This window comes from Dermacentor variabilis, chromosome 4 (assembly GCF_050947875.1).
Source record: "Dermacentor variabilis isolate Ectoservices chromosome 4, ASM5094787v1, whole genome shotgun sequence".
In the NCBI taxonomy this organism is placed as follows: Eukaryota; Metazoa; Arthropoda; class Arachnida; order Ixodida; family Ixodidae; genus Dermacentor; species Dermacentor variabilis.
The window spans coordinates 4092651-4114777 of NC_134571.1; the positions used below are offsets into that span (position 1 = coordinate 4092651).

At 45.0% G+C, this 22127-nt stretch overlaps 1 protein-coding gene across 1 annotated transcript in view; it reads right to left on the reverse strand.

Annotated features, from left to right (window-relative positions):
- The window catches only part of LOC142578586 (transient-receptor-potential-like protein), a 241302-nt gene that overhangs the window by 190477 nt on the left and 28698 nt on the right, over nucleotides 1-22127 (reverse strand). The window contains exon 3 of the mRNA XM_075687976.1: nucleotides 1481-1825. Within this exon, the coding sequence (XP_075544091.1) occupies nucleotides 1481-1825 (345 nt within the window). The remainder of the gene's footprint in view (nucleotides 1-1480; nucleotides 1826-22127) is intronic.

Here is a 22127-nt window from a genome sequence, read left to right on the forward strand (position 1 = left end):
GGGGGCGCAAGTTGAATAAATGAGGATACTTGCAGGCACAATATGGAATCAGCTAGCGCAAGACAGGAAATTTGTGAGTGCTGGGAGATGCCTTCGTCCTGGCAGTGAGCGTAAATATAATAGGCTGAAGATGATGACGATAAAGTGTTGGGTTGCTCGCTTAATCGTAGCGATTTATAATCGAAAACATATCGTTATGTGCTGTCCCTCTGTTAGCAATGAATGATAGAAATTCTGTGGCGCTTTATAGCGACTGGACGACCGAGCGTTCACATTAGAAAAAGTACTGGGATCATGACCTCGACCGTCATCCGCGATGCGGTCCTGAACAGCACTGCTGCACTTTTTGAACAGAGACAGCGAGAAAATAACTTTATTTGCCAAAGGCAGAATTTTTCGAAAATCGCTGAACTCAGCGACCGCCTTTGTATGCACGGTGAACGCTGCTGCTTGGGCGCGCATTTCAATTGTTAGCGATTCACTTGTTATCGTTTGCCTTTTCCTTGTCTGCTCTCTTCGTCTTTCTGCAGTGTAGGGTAGCCAACTAGGCGGAACCTGGTTAACCACACTGGCTTTCTTTCGCTATCTGTTGTGAAATTTGATTGTGTGATAACTCCGTGCGCATGCGCTGTATTTTTTTACAGCACAGATGCTTGGTTTACCTGACTTGCAATTTTTGTCGTTATTTAGTGAGAGGGTGCACGTATAGTCTGTGACAAGGCTGGCGAAAGACATTGAGTACGGCCGAGCGGCGGAACTGTCGTTTAAAGCAGCCATATGTGTGTTCAATGTAACTCGGCAGCTGTGGCCAGCCATCTGCTGCTGGGAAGAAGCGAACGGCCGCGCTCAGCTTGTATTTCTCCTGGCATGCGTTCATGTGACTTTGCCGCGCCAACAAATAGCCACGGAGTTTCTTACCAAAGCTACCAGGCATTCGAGGCCGGAGCAAGCGATTTGAGGTGGTTGTGAATTGACTGGGAGGAGGAGTGCGGGACAGTTGGGAATCGCGCACCTCCACCTACGGGTGACATACAGATCTATGCTCATTCGTGTTACCGCTGAAGAGCTCTGTTGTCTACGGGACGAAATAACAAATCGTACCTGAATATCTGCACTCCATTAAATATTCAAGATCATCATTTAAGGAGCCACATTGTCGCCAATCGTTTCGTCGCGTCTGCTTGGTAGGTTTCCCGCGAGCCGGTTGGCCTCGGAGATCCGGCATATCTGAAAACTGCGCTAATCTCATGTAAAATGATCATTAGGGTGATGTGATATTCGCCGGTTGTGAAGTAGCAGGAAGAGATGAGGTGGAGGCGACGAAGTGTTGCGTGCTGAAGCCGCAACTGTGGGATTCGAGCGGATTTCAAAGAAATGGACGCCGTTTTTGACATTCGTTATCGATGGTCTTTACAGTATTTTTTCTTATTCACTCGTTATTCGCAAAACCATAAGAGGCGTTCCAGACTGAGCCGCATACCTTGTATTCCACCTTGAACTCGTTCTCGACGTAGCTGAGCCGCTTGAGCTCGAGGCTGAGCTCGAACGCGGTGAGGATGGGGTCCACGCTGGAGAGGCAGATGAGCGAAGGCGAGGAGAGGGCGCGGAAGGCGTTGATGCGCGAGCGCGAGTGGCGCAGGCAGTCACGGCGCACCGCCAGGCCGCACTCGTCGCAGCCGCAGCGCACGTCGTGCGGCATGGGCAGCGTAGCGCCGCGGTCGAGCAGCAGCTTCAGGATCTCGTAGTTGTTGCGGTGCGCAGCGAGGATGAGCGGCGTGATCTCCGGGTTGAAAGTAGACGTGGCCGAGTTCACCTTCTCCCAGTTCTGCGCAGTTCAGCACAGAGGCGTGTCACCATGTTGGGAAGCACCAGGAGGAAACAAATCAGCCGGAAAATGTCATGCAGGTAATTTGGGTAAAAATATGCAGGAGTACAAATACTGCTGCTAACAAAGGGTGAGAGATGTAAAAGAGTGCAGCCGCTTGGCTACCTTCGATTTGGAAGAAAATGGCTCAAAAGTACCAACGAAAACAAAGGCTCAACCAAGTGTGGGCGCTAAATAAGACAAAGTCGGCGTTCGTGGAGTTTTAAATGATGAGATGATTAAATGTTGATTACATCCCTCTATTCAGCCTCTGTTTCGTTTTTGTGTGCATAATTTACCAATTTCGTGTCGTATTTCACGCGCAATTACGTCGACCTTCTCATGTCCAGCGTCGACACTTGGTTGAGCCTTTCTTTTTTCAGCGTTTAAAACACCACTATGTGCCCTTCACCCTGGCTTTCGTATTGCCCCTTAAGGCTACAGCATTACGTGAGAGAGCCTCGTTGCTGAGAGAATCTCGTTTCAAACAGGCCAGTGGGTTGCACCGTCAAGCTCTTGTTCTTATATTGCCTAATGCCCTACCTATCTTGTTTCTTTTTTTAAGCTAACAAGAATTCCCACCATCAAACATTTTCAACCACCATTGGGAGCTTCTTTGTCAACCTTCAAGCTTCTGCCCCATATGTTAGCACTGATAGAATGCATTGCTTGTACACCTTTCATTTCAATGATAGTGGTAAGTGGCAATGTCTGCGGCATACACTCCAGCACATTTTCATTCCTCTGCAACTTTCCTTCTCACGATGAGGGTCTCTTGTTAGTAATTGGTCTAGGTAAACGTACTCCTTGACAAACTCTAGAGGCTGATTGCCAACCTTAGACTCTTGTTCCCTGGCCAGGCTATTCAGCATTAACTTTGTTCTTCTGTTATACTAATCTTCAACTCCACTCTTACACAATCTCTTTTAAGGCCTCAGTCATACGTTACAATTCGCCCCCAGTGTTTCTGAACAAAACACTGTCATCTGCAAACCGAAGCTTGCCGAGATATTCGCCGTTGATCCTCACTCCTAAGCATTCCCAGTTTAATAGCTTGAATACTTCTCACAAGCCCGCATTCAATAGCACTGGAGAGACTCTGTCTCCTTGACTAACCCTTGTCTTTATAGGTATCCATCTACTATATTTACGGGCAATCGAGGTAGCTGTGGAATCTTTGTAGATATTTTCGACGATATTTCCTCGAAACTCGTCCCAAAATGCGAAGGCTCTCACCGAATCTTGGAGCGAACGTCCCCAGTTAATTTTCTCATCGAGCCACGGTCTCCATCTGTCCTCGTGCCGAGCCCTACCGTGGCTCTCTTCTGGCCGCTTCTCAGGTCGCCAGGACGGCCACGAAGGAGGCGCGCTCCCGCACAGTCAACGCTCGCTGCTGGTCTCTGGTGACTTGCGAGACATCCCTAGCCATTCCTTGAACTCGTAGCTTCCTTGAAGGACGCCGCCAATGAACCACTTATCAGTAGCATAGAACGCAAGCAGTGAGTTGGGCTGCGACGTTCTTTAGTCTTTTTTGGCTACGAGATATCACACTGAACTACAGGATGACTGGGCTAGTTGTTCTTACATCTAATGAGGGTAAATTAACGCAAATTAAAGCGCATTTATTAGCGCACTACAAAATGCTCCACAGGAGTAATTTACTCGATCCCAGTTTCATGTGAGAAAATCTGTATCGGCCAGACGGACATGTCTGTTCATTACCGTCTTAAGGTGCATACTGAAGAAAATAAAAAAGAAAGGATTTGCACACGCATTTGGTCGCGCGCGTTTCTGTATGGGGCTGCGAACCACGACTTCGGAAGGCAAGAATCCTCGGCACAAGACTTTTGTACTTTGGGAGTCGAACCCCTTACTTCTCCCTTGGAGGATTCACCTGCAAGAGTGGCACTACAGTATTTTTTGACGTATTGTAAGTTTGTTTATTTTTCTTTGCGAATTCTTTTTCCACGTTGGCTTGTTCAGAAACTTTTCCTTTACTATTCTATGTAAATTATACACAAGACTTGGCTGTCTCACAATTGCAGCGCCTGCGTTCGCTGTTACAAGTGCCTTTCTTTTCATAACTGCGGGTGATCGCTGTAATGAGATTGGTGGTCGAAGAGAAGTACGACAGCACGTATCCCGTAAATGCTTGCATGGAGGTACAACAGAAAAAGTTATGGTTGTCAGTTGGCTGATTAGTGAAAGTTACGTACCTAGAACGGTCGTATCTGTTTGTTTACGCGTGCGTGCAAACAGTACGCGTGTTTTTCTACGGTCATAGTTCCATCTGCTGTAGCACACTAGCCATCGCCACGTTTCCTGGCGCAAAGTATGGTCTCACCAATTCAAGACCAGAGTACATATTATCGAAAACACGACACTTGGCGCCGTAGGCGGTGAACATGAATTTGTGCTCGGCAGGTGTCAATGAAGCCCGTAGGTCATCCGCCATTCCAAGCAAACGCAGCTGCACGGGCGGCGCGCTCATTGGCATGACTTCGACAACTAAAATTCGTCCATGGGCCGGTTTGAGTCCATTTATATGTTTTATAAATAGGGAAGCCTACCCTGGTACTGTAAGCCCAACAAGTGGGAGTCAAATACGTGGCCTCCTCCCAGCTAAAACTTCCTTTGAGTTAAAAGAGTTAAAAAAACTTCCTTTGAGTTAATGTACACGCACAGTAAATGCTGGCTGAAAACGAATAAACCGAACATACACGAAAAGGAGAAGCAAAAATTAATGTCTGTTTCCTGACAGGAAATGCGTCCATTTCTAACGGAGGCCATGCTGACAACATTTTCCCAGCGTTTTTAGATGTACAGCTTGCATAATTCCTCTAGACAGCAGATCTGCACAGAATGCTAGTTTCTTCCTCTACAATGCACGTTCAGACGTCGAGAGTGCATTGTAGGGGAAGAAGCATTCTGGGGAGATCGGCTGCCTAGAGAAATTATGGAAGCTCTAGACGCAAAGACACGGGGAGAATCTTGTGTCAGCATGGCCTCTGTTACACTTTCAGAGATGGATGTGTTTCCTGTTGCGATACGTATGGACACACATCAGTTCTTGCTTTTCCTTCTTGTGTACCGTCGATTTATTGCTTGTCAACCAGCATTTATTTGGCATGTTCAATAAACTTTCATTTGTTAATGCACCTCATGATCCTCTTGGTCTCCAGCAAAAAGGTGTTCATTGTTTCTACAACGAAGCTGTATAAGCCTAGGCGAAACATTCGTGTTCCGATCACAGAAACCCTACTGCTGAGGTGTGAGCCTTTGTTTAGGGGGTTATGAGCCATTACATTCGTATTATTTGACGGACAGACAAGTTTCTCGTTGGTTAGGCATAGAAATGCTTCTGCATTTAATACCTATACATTTATCTACGTATTATTGCAGGGAAGGGACACAGAAGGGAACGGGGTTAAGACAACATCACGATGTCATAATTATCTTGCAGCACTGTGGTGAGCCATTGGCTAGACCGATAGTGACGTCGTTACTCTCTAGCAGCAGAGCGCACGTGCAGCAGTCTCTTCCCGACTTCCCAATAGGTTCAAGAATGTGTCCCTGTATTTAATTTAATGAAATGTGCAGCCCCGGTGTGTCCCTTGGTAACTACAGTGCATAATCGAGTCATAAATACTATGGTAAACGCATTACGAAACACTAATGCATAACATAATTCAGAAATACTTTAATTCACCCGCTGGATTAACGCAATGAACCACTCATTGCTCCCTCCATGATGGTGATTGGCCGAAGCGCGATGTGTGGAATTTCAAATAAACAGTCTGATAAACCCAAGCCAAACGTGTGTGTAACCTCATCAAGAAACACAGGCGTAACGAATAATTCATAAATACTTTAATAAACCGCCGGAATTTACCCAGTGATAAGCACCGGGGCCGAACATTTCAGCTTCGCTGGTTTATCATCGGTACAGCATGCATGGGCAGTAATTTTTTCTGTTATTGTTAAGTATTGTATAATGTTGTGCCAGTAAAACACGCTGTTGGGCTAGTTGTTGCATTGTATTGATGGCGCTTCTATTGTTTCTTTTTCTTAACGTTGTGCACTTCTTCCTTTTGTAACTACTTTTTTATTCCTCCTCACCTAAGACACCAACTTTGCAGCCTGCGAGGTATATAAATAAATAAGTACATAAGCACATCTCATTCATTCATCTTCCTGCACCTCGCACCATTCCTTGCTCAACAAACGTGTGCATCTACATTAACAGCCGTTTGCATTTTTGTGAACAGTGATGTGCATAAACATTACATGACATTAAGGTTGTGACCTTTGTGGTGCGTAAGCAAACCTTGCAACAGGTGACATGTTGGATTGTTAAAAATAAGACTAATTGTATATATCGCACTGACTTTAACAGCATTTAATGGACCACTTAACAAAAACTTCGCATAGATTGCAACACGTTCACTGAATCTGCAGTTTTTTGTGCTTATTAATGTGGTCGTTACTGCATGGCCACATCTTGTAGATTTGAAAACAAACTTCAATAAATTAGGTTGTCGCAACAGAGTCTTTAAAAATGCGTACATCGCTACGATTGCAACACCAGAACTTGATACAAACGCGCACACTATAGGATGCGGACAAATGCTCAGGAGAAACTCCTGAATGTTTGCATCCTGACACTTATTAAAGTTAACACTTTCATTCCATGGCTGTTTATGAGAGGGAGAAAGAAAACTTAATTGTGTTCATGGAACAAAATCGCATTAATAAACTTAGAGATATTGTCATTGCTTAACACTTTAGAAATGAATAATTATAGCTTGCTATCGCCATTGAAGCGGCTTTTCAACAGCAAGAAAAGGAATCACTTTTTCCAGCTCTGAGAGTTGAATTGCATGCAACGCAAGCAGGCGTAAAATTGCGCAGATATGATCTGTTTGGCAATACGATATAGGAATAGACGTTGAGGCTTTCATTTGTACTTTCTCTGGCTGGGAGCAATCTAGTTTGAAATGATTGCCATAAGCATGTTGTAGCAATGTTGGTCTAATACAGGTTAAATACATGACTAGCTTAAGAAATCTGGACGATTTCTCTAAATTACAGTGAAAGAACTGTAATATCTAATAACATTAATAATATAATAATAATATTTATTTTCACAAAACAGGCTACCCGTGAGTGGCATGCGAGGCTTAGCAGAAAGGTCAAAAACTTTACAAGTGCGCCTGCCGTGGGCCTATGATCCTGCATTATGGATAGCGCGTTGATATGGTCTTCTTAAAAGTTCAGAGTATAATACCAGCACAATACGCAGGACAACAAAGTGGACGAGAAGCGTGTGTTTTAGAATGCTATGGTACAGATTTCTACAAAAGTAACGGTAACTGCTCAAAAAATTTGATGGGTCGGCTTTTGCACCTTTAGAAATATTCAGAGAGGACGCCCATGTATGTGGCTATGAATGTATCAGGGTCGTAGCCAGGGGGGGGGGTGCTTATGAAGCTTCAGCCCCCCCCCCCGAAATTTTTTCGTGCTGTCCATGCATCGCCGACCAAAGCAACCCCCGGCGCCGGAAATCATTCTGTATTTTGTCTAGAACATCTTTTTTACGCTTGAAAAGCCATTTCACCGCGCAAATTCCGAACTCGGGCTGCATCACGCGGCAACGCCCATGCACTGGGAGTCACATAACGCAAGCAGCCCCATCCGAGCACAAAGTTTCAAGGACGTTTTGATGGCGAGCGGGTTCGCCGCGGAATCTACATTCTATCATGGAATTTACGGAGCGCGTGGATGTCAATTCCGAAACTTTATGGTTTTATAGTTCTCATAAACTTTTGATGTGAAAGATGCATTGACATTCCCAAACGTGTGCTTTAGATTTTCAATTGCGGAACATTGTAAGTTTAATGCTCGCATAAATATTTTACGCCAAAGGTGCATTGACTTTTCCAAAGTCGTACATCGGGCCATACAACGAGAAAGGCCAAATCAACACACTATCAGACAAAATTACTTTGAAAGGCCTGATGATACGAAGCATTGTGGGGATTCATTCGTGCCGTCATGCCGCATAAAAAAATATCAACATTCTTTTCACCTGCGCCAAAGCATCCAGTGACGACACTAAAGCCAGCCAAGGTAACTGCGTTCTTATTTATTTTTTCAACTTTGACTTTCGTTCGCGAGGACACATTGAGCCTCTTCAATTTCTTTGTTCTCGCTCCCCTACCCGCGGGCTGCCAGAGCCAGCCAGAGCGCATGCGTTTTTCTCGTGTTGCCCCAACCACTGCGCGGCGCACTTAGGTGCGCGTTCGGTTTTCTCTGGCGGAGTGGATTTTCACCTGGCCTTCACCTGGACGCTTTCTAGCTAGCAGACGATAAAAAGGAACAATGGTCGCTAGCCGCCATCACTGTGGGGACTCAACGGATTGCACCGCGGTCGCTTGAGCGCAACCTCTCCAGAAAGTCTTCTCTCGCCGGTGTAGGATACCGACCAGTATGCGCATGATTCTTGGCGGACCCAGCGTCTCGTGTTTTCTTCGATATTCGTTTAATAGCCACATTAGTTGCCCAAAGTAGGCATTCGATTGTGACCAACATGCTTTGCGCTTTTATTTTTCATTACAGTGCTCCCGCCCCACAAAAGGAAAAAAAAAAGATCTGTTGCGGAGCAGCGAATTGTCGCATAGTGAAAGTCCTATTTTGTTACGTCTTTTGCGGAAAGTAATGGGCCATGGGACGCTTCAGTTGCGGGATACTCTTATTATATTATTGCGATAGCAACTATACGGACACTCTATGCGCATTCCTGCCGTCGGCGTCACCCTCATGTTTCGCGCAAAGTACAAGGGAAATAACATCGTGACCCCGCTCTGCATGCTGTATGTGCGAGTGAAAGCGTAAGGGGGGCTCACGCTTAGCCGACGATGGTGGCTCAGTCTTCTGTGCTCAAGGGAGAAAACTGAGGAGCAAGCGCGCCGCCTTCCGTCGCGCGCGATACATCTAGGGGAGTGGATGGAATTGGGGCGGAATCTAGGATTCTGCGAATCTGTGATTGCGCACCACGATTATTTTCCTTGTTTGACGCATTATATACCGTGACTTTTTCTTAGATACGTAGATTTATTAGAGAGTTACTTATACGTATATTTAAATATCTTGTTGCGAAGTTTTGTGTATACGTTCAGTGAACTTTGTTTCCAGTGGCACATTTTTGCCCTTTATCAATCTGTATCTTCGCATTTCTAGTGACGAGGGTGAGTCAAATGAAAGTGAGCCTACCCACCCCATGCAATTATGATTCTGTTCACTATCTGCACCGCCTGCACGTGGCACACAGGCATCTCTCATTTGCGAAAGTGACACAGGTGTGAGCATAAATGTTCTTTAATGCTCTCATACACTGGGTTGAACATGGTTTCGTGCCATAATGGACGCTTCAGAAGTTGAGCAGCGTGGTTCCGTGAGGTTTTTGACAGCTGAAGGTGTTTCCCAGAAAGAACTTAGTCGCCGCATGGCTGCCGTGCACACTGAACATTGCATTTCATTGGCCACTGTGAAGCGTTGGAACAAACGGTTCAAAGTAGGCCGCGAAAGTTGTAAAGACGATCCCAAACCGGGCCAAAGCCATCGTGCAATCACCGCTAGCAAAATTGCAAAGGTTGATGAGCTGATGAGACAAGAACGGCGGATAAGCATCGATGAACTGGCAGAGCATGTGGATATCAGTCACGGTTTGGTTCACGCCATAATTCATGAATGGATGCGCAAGATTTTGAGCCACCGCCAGAATACGGAGAAGATCGGCGCTGCCTTTACTCATCTGATCCGGTATCACAATAAGGGTGACGATTTCTTGTCTGCAGTTGTGATCGAAGACAAACCATCATGCCACTACTACTAGCCTGAAACGCGAGGACAAAGCTTACCATGGAAGCATTCGAGTTCACCACCCCCAAAGAAAGCAAGGCCGTTATTTCCGCCGGAAAGGTGTTCTTGACTTTTATTTTTCGATCGTCAGGGGCCATTACTGATCGAATTTGTTAAATCTTGAGAGACTATTCATTGTTTCCGATATTGTGAAACGCCGGATCGGCTGCGTGACGCAATCAAGAACAAACTATGCGGAAAATTGGCGAGTGGGGTCGTCTTGTTCCACGACAATGCCCGTCCCCACGTCGCTGATGTGCTTAATACAAAACTGGCAAACTTCAAGCGCGAAACGCTGCAACATCCGCCATACAGCTCAGACCTATCGCCTTGCCACTTCCACATTTTGGGGCAACCGAAAAAACAGCTCAAGGGAACCAGATTCGTCTCGGACGATGACGTGAAAGTCAGTTGCAGACGTTTTGAAGCAGCAACCCAAGGAGCTTAATGAGATGGGAATTACTCGACTCGTTAGTCAATGGGACAAATGTCTAAATGCTCATGGATGTTACTTTTAATTAAAGTACCCCGTTTGTCATATATACGCATTGGCTCACTTTCATTTGACTCGCCCTCGTATATTCTGCAGAACTGCTTTTTATACGTGCTCTCTGTTGCGAGTGTAATTTCGGTGCAATCACTCACGATACACGACAGGTGACAGCTGCTGCTGCGTAATACATTGGAACAAATGACAGCGTCATTGAGATTTTTTCCTTGCCGTTGCATATGTGCAGGAATGTAAACAAGGATCTTGATTGACAAAGGTTCATTAACATATTGTGCTCAACTTGTTGATTTCATGGCCTTTACATTTTTCAAATCAGCGGCATCCACTGCTTTGCTGGCTTTGAACTGATGTAGTTCTAAAGTTCGTGCGATATTTTCTTTACTTATTAAATAGATAAAAAACATGGAAGCATTGACATCAGTTATGTTGGGCATAATTTTTGGCACATACGAGTACATTCTTTTATGAACAATACATATTTTACTTGTATTGACAGTGCGTAGCGTTCAAGAATTCGTTTGCAACATCTTTGGCAATGGCAATGTAGTTATTATTCGTGTATTTGATCCCTAGGCGAATTGTTTAAGAGGAAGCTTTAGCTCGGGCCCAACTCCGACGCGGGCTATTTAGATGCGTGTAAAACACAGAAACACTTTTCTGAGATAACTCCTGAATGGCTTTTAATGAAATTTGTTGCATTTGAGAGAGTAAATTAAAATCTAGTCTCCGTTGGGAGCGGAATTTCGATTTAGGGCCTGACCTTTGTTTAAAACATCTTGAAAAATTCGAAATAAATAGAAGCACAATGTTTACAAATTATTAGCTCTGCACCAAGAACAGATATAGCCGTTCTGTAAACGCATCCATTACACCATTCAAAGCGAACAAATTCGATATGTCAATTTGTATCTCAGGTGAATTGGTCATGTTATGTACAAGAGTTCTTCTGCAAAAGTCGTATTTCCATAATACTTAATTTTTTGAGACTCATGTGTATCATATCAATTTTGTCCGCTGTAGATGTTCTATAATGTGCAATTCACAGAATTGTGATACCAATTTCATTACTGATTTAGAAAGTTGTAAACTTAATTGTTGTGTTTTCTGAAAATTTTCGATTTTCGCCACTTTCAATATAATATTGATAACATAAATCGAAAATTCGAAACAAACAGTCACTAGAATTGAAGTTTTTCTTTTAAATCCAGCAAACCTCGTCAAATATATATATATATATATATATATATATATATATATATATATATACCACGAAGCCGGTGGTAGCCGGCTTCGTGGTAGCCGAATTCCGAATACTGTATATGAGATGAGGGTAGCTGTATGAACTAGTTGATAGGTCATCTTGTAGATTATTGCAGCGCAGGCAGAACGAAAGGGTCACAGAAGGCAGATGAGACAACACACAGCGCTGAACCAGCTGCGAACAGCTGTTTACGTGCGCCGTGGCTCATCGCACTTAACTTAAGGAACCGCCCGTTGCGCACTCCAAAACAAATCTTAACTTCAACACGTTGTTAAGTTACAAAACACGCATATTATTCGCTCCTAATGAAGAAAAGTCAACAATATTATAATTTAAACATTTTATTGATTACAATAAAATAATTATGCAGCGTGTACCACGAAACCTGGCAGTAAGCAACCCCGGGCGTCGCCCCAGTCGCATTGTTGAAACCGCAATCATGTGAAATGGGCCCTCTAAAAATCGCATTGCGACGCGTGCGACTGCACCTATTTTCGTCGTTCCAGTCGCAGCACGTGAAACAGCCTTTACACTTGACGGGCTGCTTGGGGAGCCTGAAGTACGATGCGGATCACTCCTTGCGCCGTTCGCAGTGGCACCCAACAGCACTACACAGGCGCTGCGGTTGCATTGTTTCAGCGGCTCCAAGTTGAACGATTCCAATGGCAAGCTCAACAAAGCAGAAGTTTCCCGCATGCGCGCATAGCTTACGCACCGATTTTTCGCCGCAATGTACATGCTCGCTAGGCAAGCATGCGGCCTGTGGCGTCACGGCTCGCGGGCGTGTTAGTGTTGATCCACTGTTATGCCGTTGGAGTGTAACATAAAAAAATTCATTTACAAATTGCGTGGTTGTTCAAATGCGATAAAATTTTGCCAATGTGTTCTTGAATGCACATATAATACCGCACATAATACAGATTAATCGAAAATTGGATTTCATGCCCCCTTTAAGCACTCCCCTTACGTGAGCCGATCCCGAAGATAGTGCAATACCAGGCCGACCCGCGGCGGATGTGCAGTTCGCCATTAAGGGGCCCACGTACACATATTCGCTGGTCGTCTTCTTCACAGAGAGTGGAAGGCCACTGAGTTTTCTTTTTTGTTCTTTTAGCATTCTGCAAAGTATGGGCTCGCTAAAGAAAGGTAATAGGCTTGAAATGGTAAATGTAGCTTTCTAGCTATCAACACATCAATTGAAACGGAAGGAAATCGCTATTGACCGCAGTAACTGCCTAGCCCTGTCCGCTCACGCCTGGAGACCGGTCGGCAGCTGTGGAGGGGTGGTGATGAGACAGTAGGCGTAAAGCTTAGTAGATAGTATAGAGTAAAAACGATATGTTTACTACAGAGCGACTAAGCAAAAAGAAGAAAGACAGTTCGTTTGTGGAGCGACTTCTTCGAGAAAGGTTGTCACCGGCACCGTTAGGTCGCATGGAAAAGCGATGTGGCGAAGCCCGACTGCTAGAAGTCCCCGTACTTTCGTGAGCTACCCCGGACATCGTGCACGTGCATAGAAATTAGAGTTGTGCGCACCACTGACACCATTTTTATTTCCACCGCATGTGCGGCGTGACCTGATTCCTACTTCCCAACGTTCAGAAGCCCCAAGTAAACTCGTTTCCATCACTTCGGTGCTAACGATACGCAGAGCCCCTTTCGTGCGCCTTCCCGTGTGCCAAAAAGTGTGCTTTTATATACATGAGCGTCGGAAAAGCTTTTCGTGTAGCGAACTAAAGCACTATTGCCCTAATGCATCCCGAAACAGATGTCCTTTATGCAAGGGGCGCCGTTTTTTATTTTTCAGCGCTGTTCGCAAACTGAATGAATATGAATGGGGATTGGGGTGGCGAACAAATGTTCCTAGACCACCGGCCATGTTTTGTTGCAACAGTAATGGTTCCTGATCTCGCCGAAGCTAAGCAACGCTGATCTGAGCGAGTACATGAGAGGGTGGCCACTACGGGGAACGCCGACTGATGATATGTCCGCTTGCCATGGAATAGCTTGAATGTTCCCCGTGCACGATACAGCTGCGGTAACGGCGCTGAGGGATGCCTCCTTCCCCCATGCTAACAACAATCCCTCATCACCAAAAATGGGCCAAAAGCTCAAGGAATTGTGAGCAGACGCTATCCGCACAAACGTCGACGTAAGCGGACGCAAGCGACCCTACTGTCTGTCGATGGCACTCCCCGCATGCGCGGGACGTTTCCTTCTCTCCCTTTCGAAAGTCGTCATTTTCCTATTGTCCCACGAGCCAACCGAATAGTTCTTCGCACTCGTCGCTGTGTCGAAGCATGCGAACAAACCCCTTTCAATGTTCGTCATGAGTAGTTGCAGGGCTCAGGCGCCAGAATACAGATGTAATAAATAGCTGAGATTTTCGGTCTGTGCGGCCCAGGGACGTAGCGCAGACGGCATCACTCCCGGACATGCAGTCACGTGATAAAACCTAGATTGCCCCATGCCTGTTTGTCTCATGCAGCAATGGTGCGGAATTATATCCGATTGTTTCGCCCATGTGCGTGTATGCTTTTAGCTCACTATCGGTGTGGGATGGGCTGCGAGAGAAACTTGAGAAGGATACTATTTAGATCATCTAATACAGATAGATTGCCCGTATGATGCACTTAGCACAGATGTGCGTCCCGCACTTATGGTATTACACAGAAATCGGCCGCGATTCATGAGCTTCCACTGCCTAAGCAACTTATTAATGAAGAAATTGGACAAGCGAACACCTGATGAAAAGTATGCAACCCAAAGAATACTGCTTGTCTGTCCCTGTATTCTCTGCAGATAGAAACAGGAGTAAAAGAAGGCATTATGATTCAACTGAACTGTGTCACTCAATAAAATTATGAATATGCGCATGTGCGCACATAAAGAATCTTCATTAAATGGGTTTATTTAAACGTTTGTCATTTGTCAATTGCTGAGGTCCACTTACTTGTGCGTTTACCCAAATATATTGCAGTCGTATAACTCTGTCACAGGAGAGCAAGCTATAAATTCGAATGCTGCAGGTGTACTCTCAAGGTATGTCTTCTGGAAATGAAATACTAGTAAGGGTGTGCCAAACTTGAATAGCGTGTATAATAGTGTGCTATTCAATTCGATTGCCGAATTGAATAATAATTATTCGATTCGCCTTTGGCGGTATTCGATTCGGGGTCAAAAGTTACTATTCGCGCACCACTGCGAAGTAGATAGCGTAGTACACGTGGTTAGGCTGTTTTATTGGGAGAGAAATCAAGCACACTTCTGGCGCGCGCGCCGTGCTCGCATGATATTGGAGATCACATCATGCGAGTCTGAGAGCCGTGGTACAGCGAAGTGGTAAAAGACACAGTAGCACAGGATGTTCACTTGATGAAATGTACAAGCGCTCTCCGCTGCGACCACTCGTCGCGCAAACGTTATGATCACGATGGCCATCGCAAGCACTCGCGCATAGCCTAGCACACAGCCCGCGGATGTTTTCCAAGTTTCGCTGACAGCCGTTTTCGGTGCTTTGGCGAAGGACGGTTTCTCTGCCTCCCCATGACACAGGTGCCTAATGCCAAGTCATCAGAGTGGCCCTTAGAATAAGATCGCACGCTGTACACCAGCGGGAACTGTATAAATGGATTATTTGGTAAAAGTACTTTTTTTCTAAAGGTAACCAGTCCACATAGCGTAAATTGGGCAGGTGTTGTTTGCTTCTTTCGCGCGGTCCGTGCTTATTCTTTTCTCTTTTTCTTCTGCTGAATTCGGAGACTTTCCAGCTCTGTTGGGCATGCAATTGCCGAAGGGCTTCGCAAAAAGAAATGGCGCAAACTGCTCGATCGGCTGCTATGCACTGCAGCATGCAGATGGGTGACAATCACTACAGTAGTTTTCTAGGGTACGATGATTACTCGAAAAAGAAAGTGGACAATGTGGGGTTCGAGCATTATGCGAGTACGATGATTACGCGGGTAAATAGGATACATCTTTGTACATGAGAAGACCACTTACTGTAAATCACATGATTGAAAACTTCATTGGGTGTCGGAACACGTGGCATTCGGTATGTTGTACGCAGCTTGGAATGCTACAAGCCATGCACCCATCCGCAGTATTCGCTGAAGTTGGAGAAATAAAGGCTCGCTCAGTATTTGCTGCTAATCCTATCGTTCAACCGGCGTCGCGTAGAATAGAACAAACTTCCCAGATACTGTCGTGCGAGCCTGGCAACTAGGAAGAGGCGCGGTCAAGTTCTGTGTGCACTTCGAGAACGCTTCCATAGTCACTTGTGAACAAAAGTGAGCACCCAGGACATCTCTGAAATTTTAGTTTGGCTGCAATTCTCCTGGGCACCGTGGCGCAATAGCCTAACCTCTGGCTAGCTTGCATGCAGTCATGATGTACCGTGCACTCCGCTTTCTTTCTTTTTTCTTTTTTCTCCCAGTAGTCACAACAGAGTGAGCCGCCTTAGGACCACGTTGAAAGCCTGGTTGCAGACACGTGTGCTTGATGGAATGCGGGATAGGCGCGGCGACACGACAGAGTCAAACACTCAAATCCGGAGAAAGAAGTAATCCGCGTTTTGCCCGCATTGTAATGTTTAGTGGCGCTACATTTTACAAACGTTGGAAGTGACGTGAAACAGCTTGATATTTTTTTTGCAGAGATGGCACCAACAGCAAGAAACGTCTGTAAGATTGATTATTTACTGGAAATATTTTCTTTCAAGCACTGCTTAGTAAAATTCGTGTTTGTAGTTACAAAACATTGTACGATTCAAGTAATCTGTAACACTCGTTGTGAATTAGCATGTACATGAAAAACAATGTCAGTGTGCCCCGACCTGGCCAGCAGAAAAATTATCTAAGTTCAGGGCTCCCTTGTAGATCCTTTAACCAACATAAGACAATTTTCTCTTCATAGAATCTCAGGGAATACCTTGCTGTTGGGTTATTGAAAATGTAGTAGTTTCAGCTTGAATTCTGGTGCCCCTTCTTCGGCAATGCGTGACCAAGTATAGTCAGAAATTCCCAATTTGAAGTAATAATAACTCATGAACAGTTCATTGGAGCACAAAACAACGTCACATAGATAAGTGAACTGTAGCCTAAAAGACCACTAAATGTTGTTCTGCGTTGAAAACGAAAAAAGAAGTAATCATTCATAAACTTTCATTCTTTGCCAGTTTTTATTAGAGCCAATATAAGTTCCTTATTGCTTTACACGTAATATCTCTTCACAGAAACTTTGCATAATGTTTCATTTATAGGTAGAGCAAACTTAATTTTTTTATAAGGAACAGTTTTGCCGGAAACGCAGTACAACGGAAGCTAGTACAACCAAAACGCCGATTTTTGCTATCACTGTTTTGATTGCCGTCAGGTCAAGCATCAGGCTAGGCGATAATACTGGGTGTCAGTGCAAAGCGCAGAAAGTAAGCTTTCTAGTGCAATATCCGTCTAATGAGCGCAGAAGGCACAGTGCGTCCGCAAAGGATCACAAAAGATGTGAAGCGTGTGCCGCCACAGTGGGACCGCCACCATGATAACACCAATAATGGATAGTGCATTTTTGTTTTCCACTAGGGCGCATGAAATTGTAACTTCTGTCATGTCCTTCTGAAATAGTCTGTGAACCTATGCTGATGACCTCCAGATACTACTTGTAAAATACGCTATCAGTACAATCACACCCATGTTATAACATATAGTTAACCTCATGTTTTCCATCGGCACACTCCCCAAACGACTTCAGATATCAAAAGTATCAGTGATTTTCAAGGGCGATGATATGAACGACTTCTCTAATTACAGGCAAATATCAATGATTCCCGTGTTTTCAATATGCATTGGAAAGTTGATATATCAAGGCATGTTCAGCTTTTCATTGAAGCACAGCATTATCACACGATGCCAGTACGGTTTCAGGAGAGGTTGCTTAACCGAAACAGCCCATCTGAACCAAAAAGACCACACCTTGCAGTCCTTTGAAAATTGACTGTGTACACTAGGCATATTCATTGATTACTCTAAAGCATTTCATGATGATGAATATAGTGTTTTGTGGCGCAAGAGCCAAGTATGACCAAAGAGCGCCAGGCCAACGGTAATGAGTTCAAAGTGTGGCGATAAATTACGAGCAATATATATTACAGGGCTTAAAGGCGCCTAAAAGATGGTCGCTGTAAAGTGCGTGAGAGCTACATGTAATAAAACTGTGACAATGACTATGAAGTATGCCAAGGATGCGAAAGATACCTTGTGAAAGAATTACGAAGTACTAAAATTGGTCACAGGCTAAAAAGCACTACTGCCGAACAGAGCCCTTGAAGCGCAAAGACCTGAAGGCGTGTGCCATACAAGTTCTACTATCACAGAAGCATGCTCTGGAGAGAGAATGCGCTACGAAACTATTGGGCTATTAACATGCAAGACCACATCGTTCAAGAAACTTAGGACAGCTTTGGTGGTAAAAAGGGGTTCTTCACCAAGAAACATATGGGGATGAAGAGGGAGACAATAGCGGGTTGCTTGAGGAAAATGTTTCCTTCTTTCTTTTTAGGAGTCCCGATATTCCACGAGGACGTGGAGGACGGTGAGCTTCCTACCACATCTACTACAGGTTAGAGGTTTAGTTCCAGTCAATTGAAAATTGTGAGTACCATATGTATGTCCTATTCTGATTCGACAGAATAGGACATCAGTCCTTCTTGTTTTTGCAACGGAGGGCCAGAAACCTAACTTTGGCTTAATCAAGTGGAGCTTATTATTTGTTCCAATGTCCCACTAGCGCTGCCAGCGGCTGCACAGTTTCGTTTTCAAAAAAGGCTTGAGATGTGTGATAGGAATAGATGCGGTAGGATTAATAGTTTGCGATGTAATTGATGTGGGCATTTGGTCTGCTGGCATATTATCCTCGATGCATCTATGGCAAGGAACCCAGCATATGGTCACATGTCTACGAGAAGAATAAATATTGCACCAGAGTGAAGTTATGTGAAAACAGGAATTTTGTGTTTTCTGAAGAACAACAATGCTTTTACAACACTTAATGAATCCGCGAATATGATTGCTTTGTCTGCTGTTTACTTCTTTTTGTGTTTAACCGCAGATAGCACTGCAAAGGCTTCTAGCACTGCATAGGCATAGGTAAAGATACTTGTATGGGCGTTCAATACACCTGATTTAGAGAAAGTTGGACCAAAAGGGGCGTAAGACACACCAGCATTAGACTTTCACGCATCAGTGTAGAATTGAGAACAAGAGTACTTCGATTGGAGTTCATGGAAATGCATTCGAATTCTAAGTTCTCCAGCGTATTTTGTAACTCTTACGAAAGGTATATCACATTCAATCATCTGCCACTCCCATGGCGGTAGCTGCTTCACTGGAGGCATTAAGCGGTGTTCAAAGTGTGGAACACCCATTTCCACGCTAAGCTCACTCAGGCGCCATGAAAAAACTCTTTTCTGCTCTTTTCCATAATCGACCCTCTGTGAGAGGGTTGATTTGGAAAAGAGCAGTACACGTCAAGTCCTCAATAGTTTTAGAACACGGAAGTTCAAGCTTAGAGTCCACTTTGAGGAAATATGTGAAGCTGATGTATGATCTCTGCAGATGGAGTGAGCCGTCATTCGATTCTACATATAAGCTTTCAATGGGGCTTGTTCTGAAGGCGGCTGTGGCCAGACGCATACCGAGATGGTGGAAGGGATCCAGAATATTTAGTGCGCTCGGGGAAAGGAGTTGTATACTATGGCGCCATAGTCTAACCGTGATTGAATGAGACTTGTAAGTATTCATTATGCACTTCCTCTCACTACCCCATGTTGTGTGAGCTGGTATATTCAGTAAGTTCATTGTTTTTGGACATCTCGTCTTGAGATATTTTATGATTGAGATGAAAGTAAGCTTGGAGTCAAGTACTACGCCTAGAAATGTGTGCTCTTTGTCGACAGGTATTTGTTGTCCACACAGTTCCACGCACTGATCTGGAACCAGGCCTCTCTTGCAAAAAGAACACAAGAACGTTTATAGTTCACTTTAAATTCATTTTTGTCAGCCCACTTAGACACCTTGTTCAAACCCTGCTGTACTTGTCTCTCGCACACAGCGAGGTTGCAAGACTTGCAGCCCATTTGTATGTCGTCCACCTAGACGGAATAAAATATAGCCGCTGTTAATGAGACATGGAGTGTGTTCATCTGAACGATAAAGAGTGCGCAGCCCACTACGCGTCCCTGAGGTACACCAGTTTCCTGTATAAATGAACGCGCAGTGCATTACCTATTTTAACCCGGAACGTACGGTTCTGTAGCTAGCTTTTTATAATCTGTAACATATTGCCACGGATGCACAGCGCGGACAGGTCGAGCAGGATTCCGTAACACCAAGTTTTATCGTACGCCTTTTCCATATCAAGAAACACGGATAGGAAGGATTGTTTACGTACGAAGGCGTCGCGAATGTTTGCTTCAATGCGCACCAGATGGTCGATTGTAGACCGCCCTTTTCTAAAACCGCACTGATATGCATCAAGAAGTTTGTTTGACTCAAGGAAGTGTAAAAGGAGACGGTTTGTCATTTTTACAAAAAGTTTGCATATGCAACTTGTGAGGGCGATTTGGCGGTAACTTGTTACTAATGTGGGGTCTTTGCCTTGTTTCATAATCGGAACAAGGGATTCTTTCCACGCCGTAGGAAGGTACCCGGCAGCCCATATAGCATTGACAAGTGCGAGTAGCGTTATTTGAGTATCGCTGTGGAGAGGTTTAAGCACGTCGTACATGATCATGTCAGGTCCAGGTGCACAGTTCTGACATGCTGCCGACGAGGCTGTCAACTCGGCAATGTTAAAATGCAGGTTGTAGGATTCGTTCTGTCTGCATTCGCGATCGATAGCCCCGCGTTCTGCTATTTGTTTGCGCATTAGAAGCGTCTCGTATTAATGATTAGTACTGGAAACGCGCTCAATATGTTCGCGTCAGTGGCGTCAGTGCCACCTTGCTGCGTGTGGGTTGGACAGCCACCGGGGACGGTTGTGGCGCTGCCCCCTGACGCGCCACATCGGCAACGCTCTTATTGGGCAGGTGCGAAACCCGCCTGCGTGCCTCCTTGAATGTTATATTCTTTTTTACTTTGAGTTGTACTATTTATTTTTCTTTCTTCCATGATGCAAGCACGCGGCGTGCTCGCCATCACAGTTCATACAGTGGAGAGAGTTCTGACATGATCCAGAGAGGTGTTCGTTAACACTGCATTTCGCACAAGTATAACGGCCTCGGCGGTTCTGTGAACTGTGGCCGAATCGCTAGTACTTCAAGCATCGTAGTGGATTTGGGATGTATGGTCTGATTCGAATTTTCACATACCTTGTCTCGATAGTGTCGGGCAGGTTGCCTGAGCCAAGTGTAAGTGTTAGGTGATAGGTCACGATTTCTTTTCCGTGACGCCAAGTGTTAATTCTTTCGAAATTGATCACGTCCTGGTCAATCCAACCCTCAAGAAGTTCGGCTTCAGACAATTCGAAGAGATCAGCATCGCAAACAACGCCGCGGATAGTATTCATGGTACGGTTTGGGGTCACTGTTACTGGAACACTTCCAAAAGATACTAGATTGAGCAGTTTTTCATGTTGTTTCTGATCGCGGAGCTCTAGAATTAGATCACCGCTTGCCATTTTCGATGCTTTGTAACCGCGACCGAAAATTTCCGTCAGAGATTTCAAGATGACGAAGAGTGAGATCATTCTCAAAGTGTTTTCAAGTTTTTCAGAGTGGATTACATGAAAGCGGGGAAAGTTCTGTGTTCGATTGCCAAAAAGTTAGACATGTTCAGTGCGCCCTCATTTCTGAGGGCGATTAGGAAGTGGGGGTAAAGAAGTTTCCCTGAATACACAAAAAAGTTCGGCAACAGCGCTGACCGCCCACCACGGAGCCCAACGGGGGGACGCGGCAGAGCTTGCATACAAGTCTGCACGACGGAAGTTGTACCCTGCCACTATTGTCACGTGGTCGTGACGTCAAAGAACACAGTAGCAATACTGTGAAAGGCAGAACTAGCTTTTATTGGGCGAACCTGTGCCCCCAAAACAGGCTACACTTAAAGCACAACGAGAGCGGCAAACACAGTCGGCGATCGTCGAAAATATGATCAGCGGGTGAAGCGCGTCGGCTTTTATAGAGCAGTCGTCGAATGTTCCAGACTAATCGTTCGGACCCGCGTGCCTTCCACAAAGTTCTACACCATTCGCGTCAGGTGATGAAATCAGATAACATAAGGTTCGGCGACAACAGACCGCGGATAGAAGCATAGATAACGTTCCAGAAACTTCGGGTACACGCAGGCGCGTCCCACGCTGTGCGATTACATTTGTTAGGCGGCGAAACGTGGTTGCCCGATAAAGATAAGTACACGTGTCACTATAATCAAATATGGTGTACCCAAAGTTGAATAGCCGCACAGGGTTAACCTTTACCGCCAAGGAGAAAGGACGAAAATTAAAGAGAGAAGAAGAAAGGAAAGACCAAAAAGTGCGAGAGAGAGACGAACATTTGATGAGAGACAGAAAAAGGCGACTGC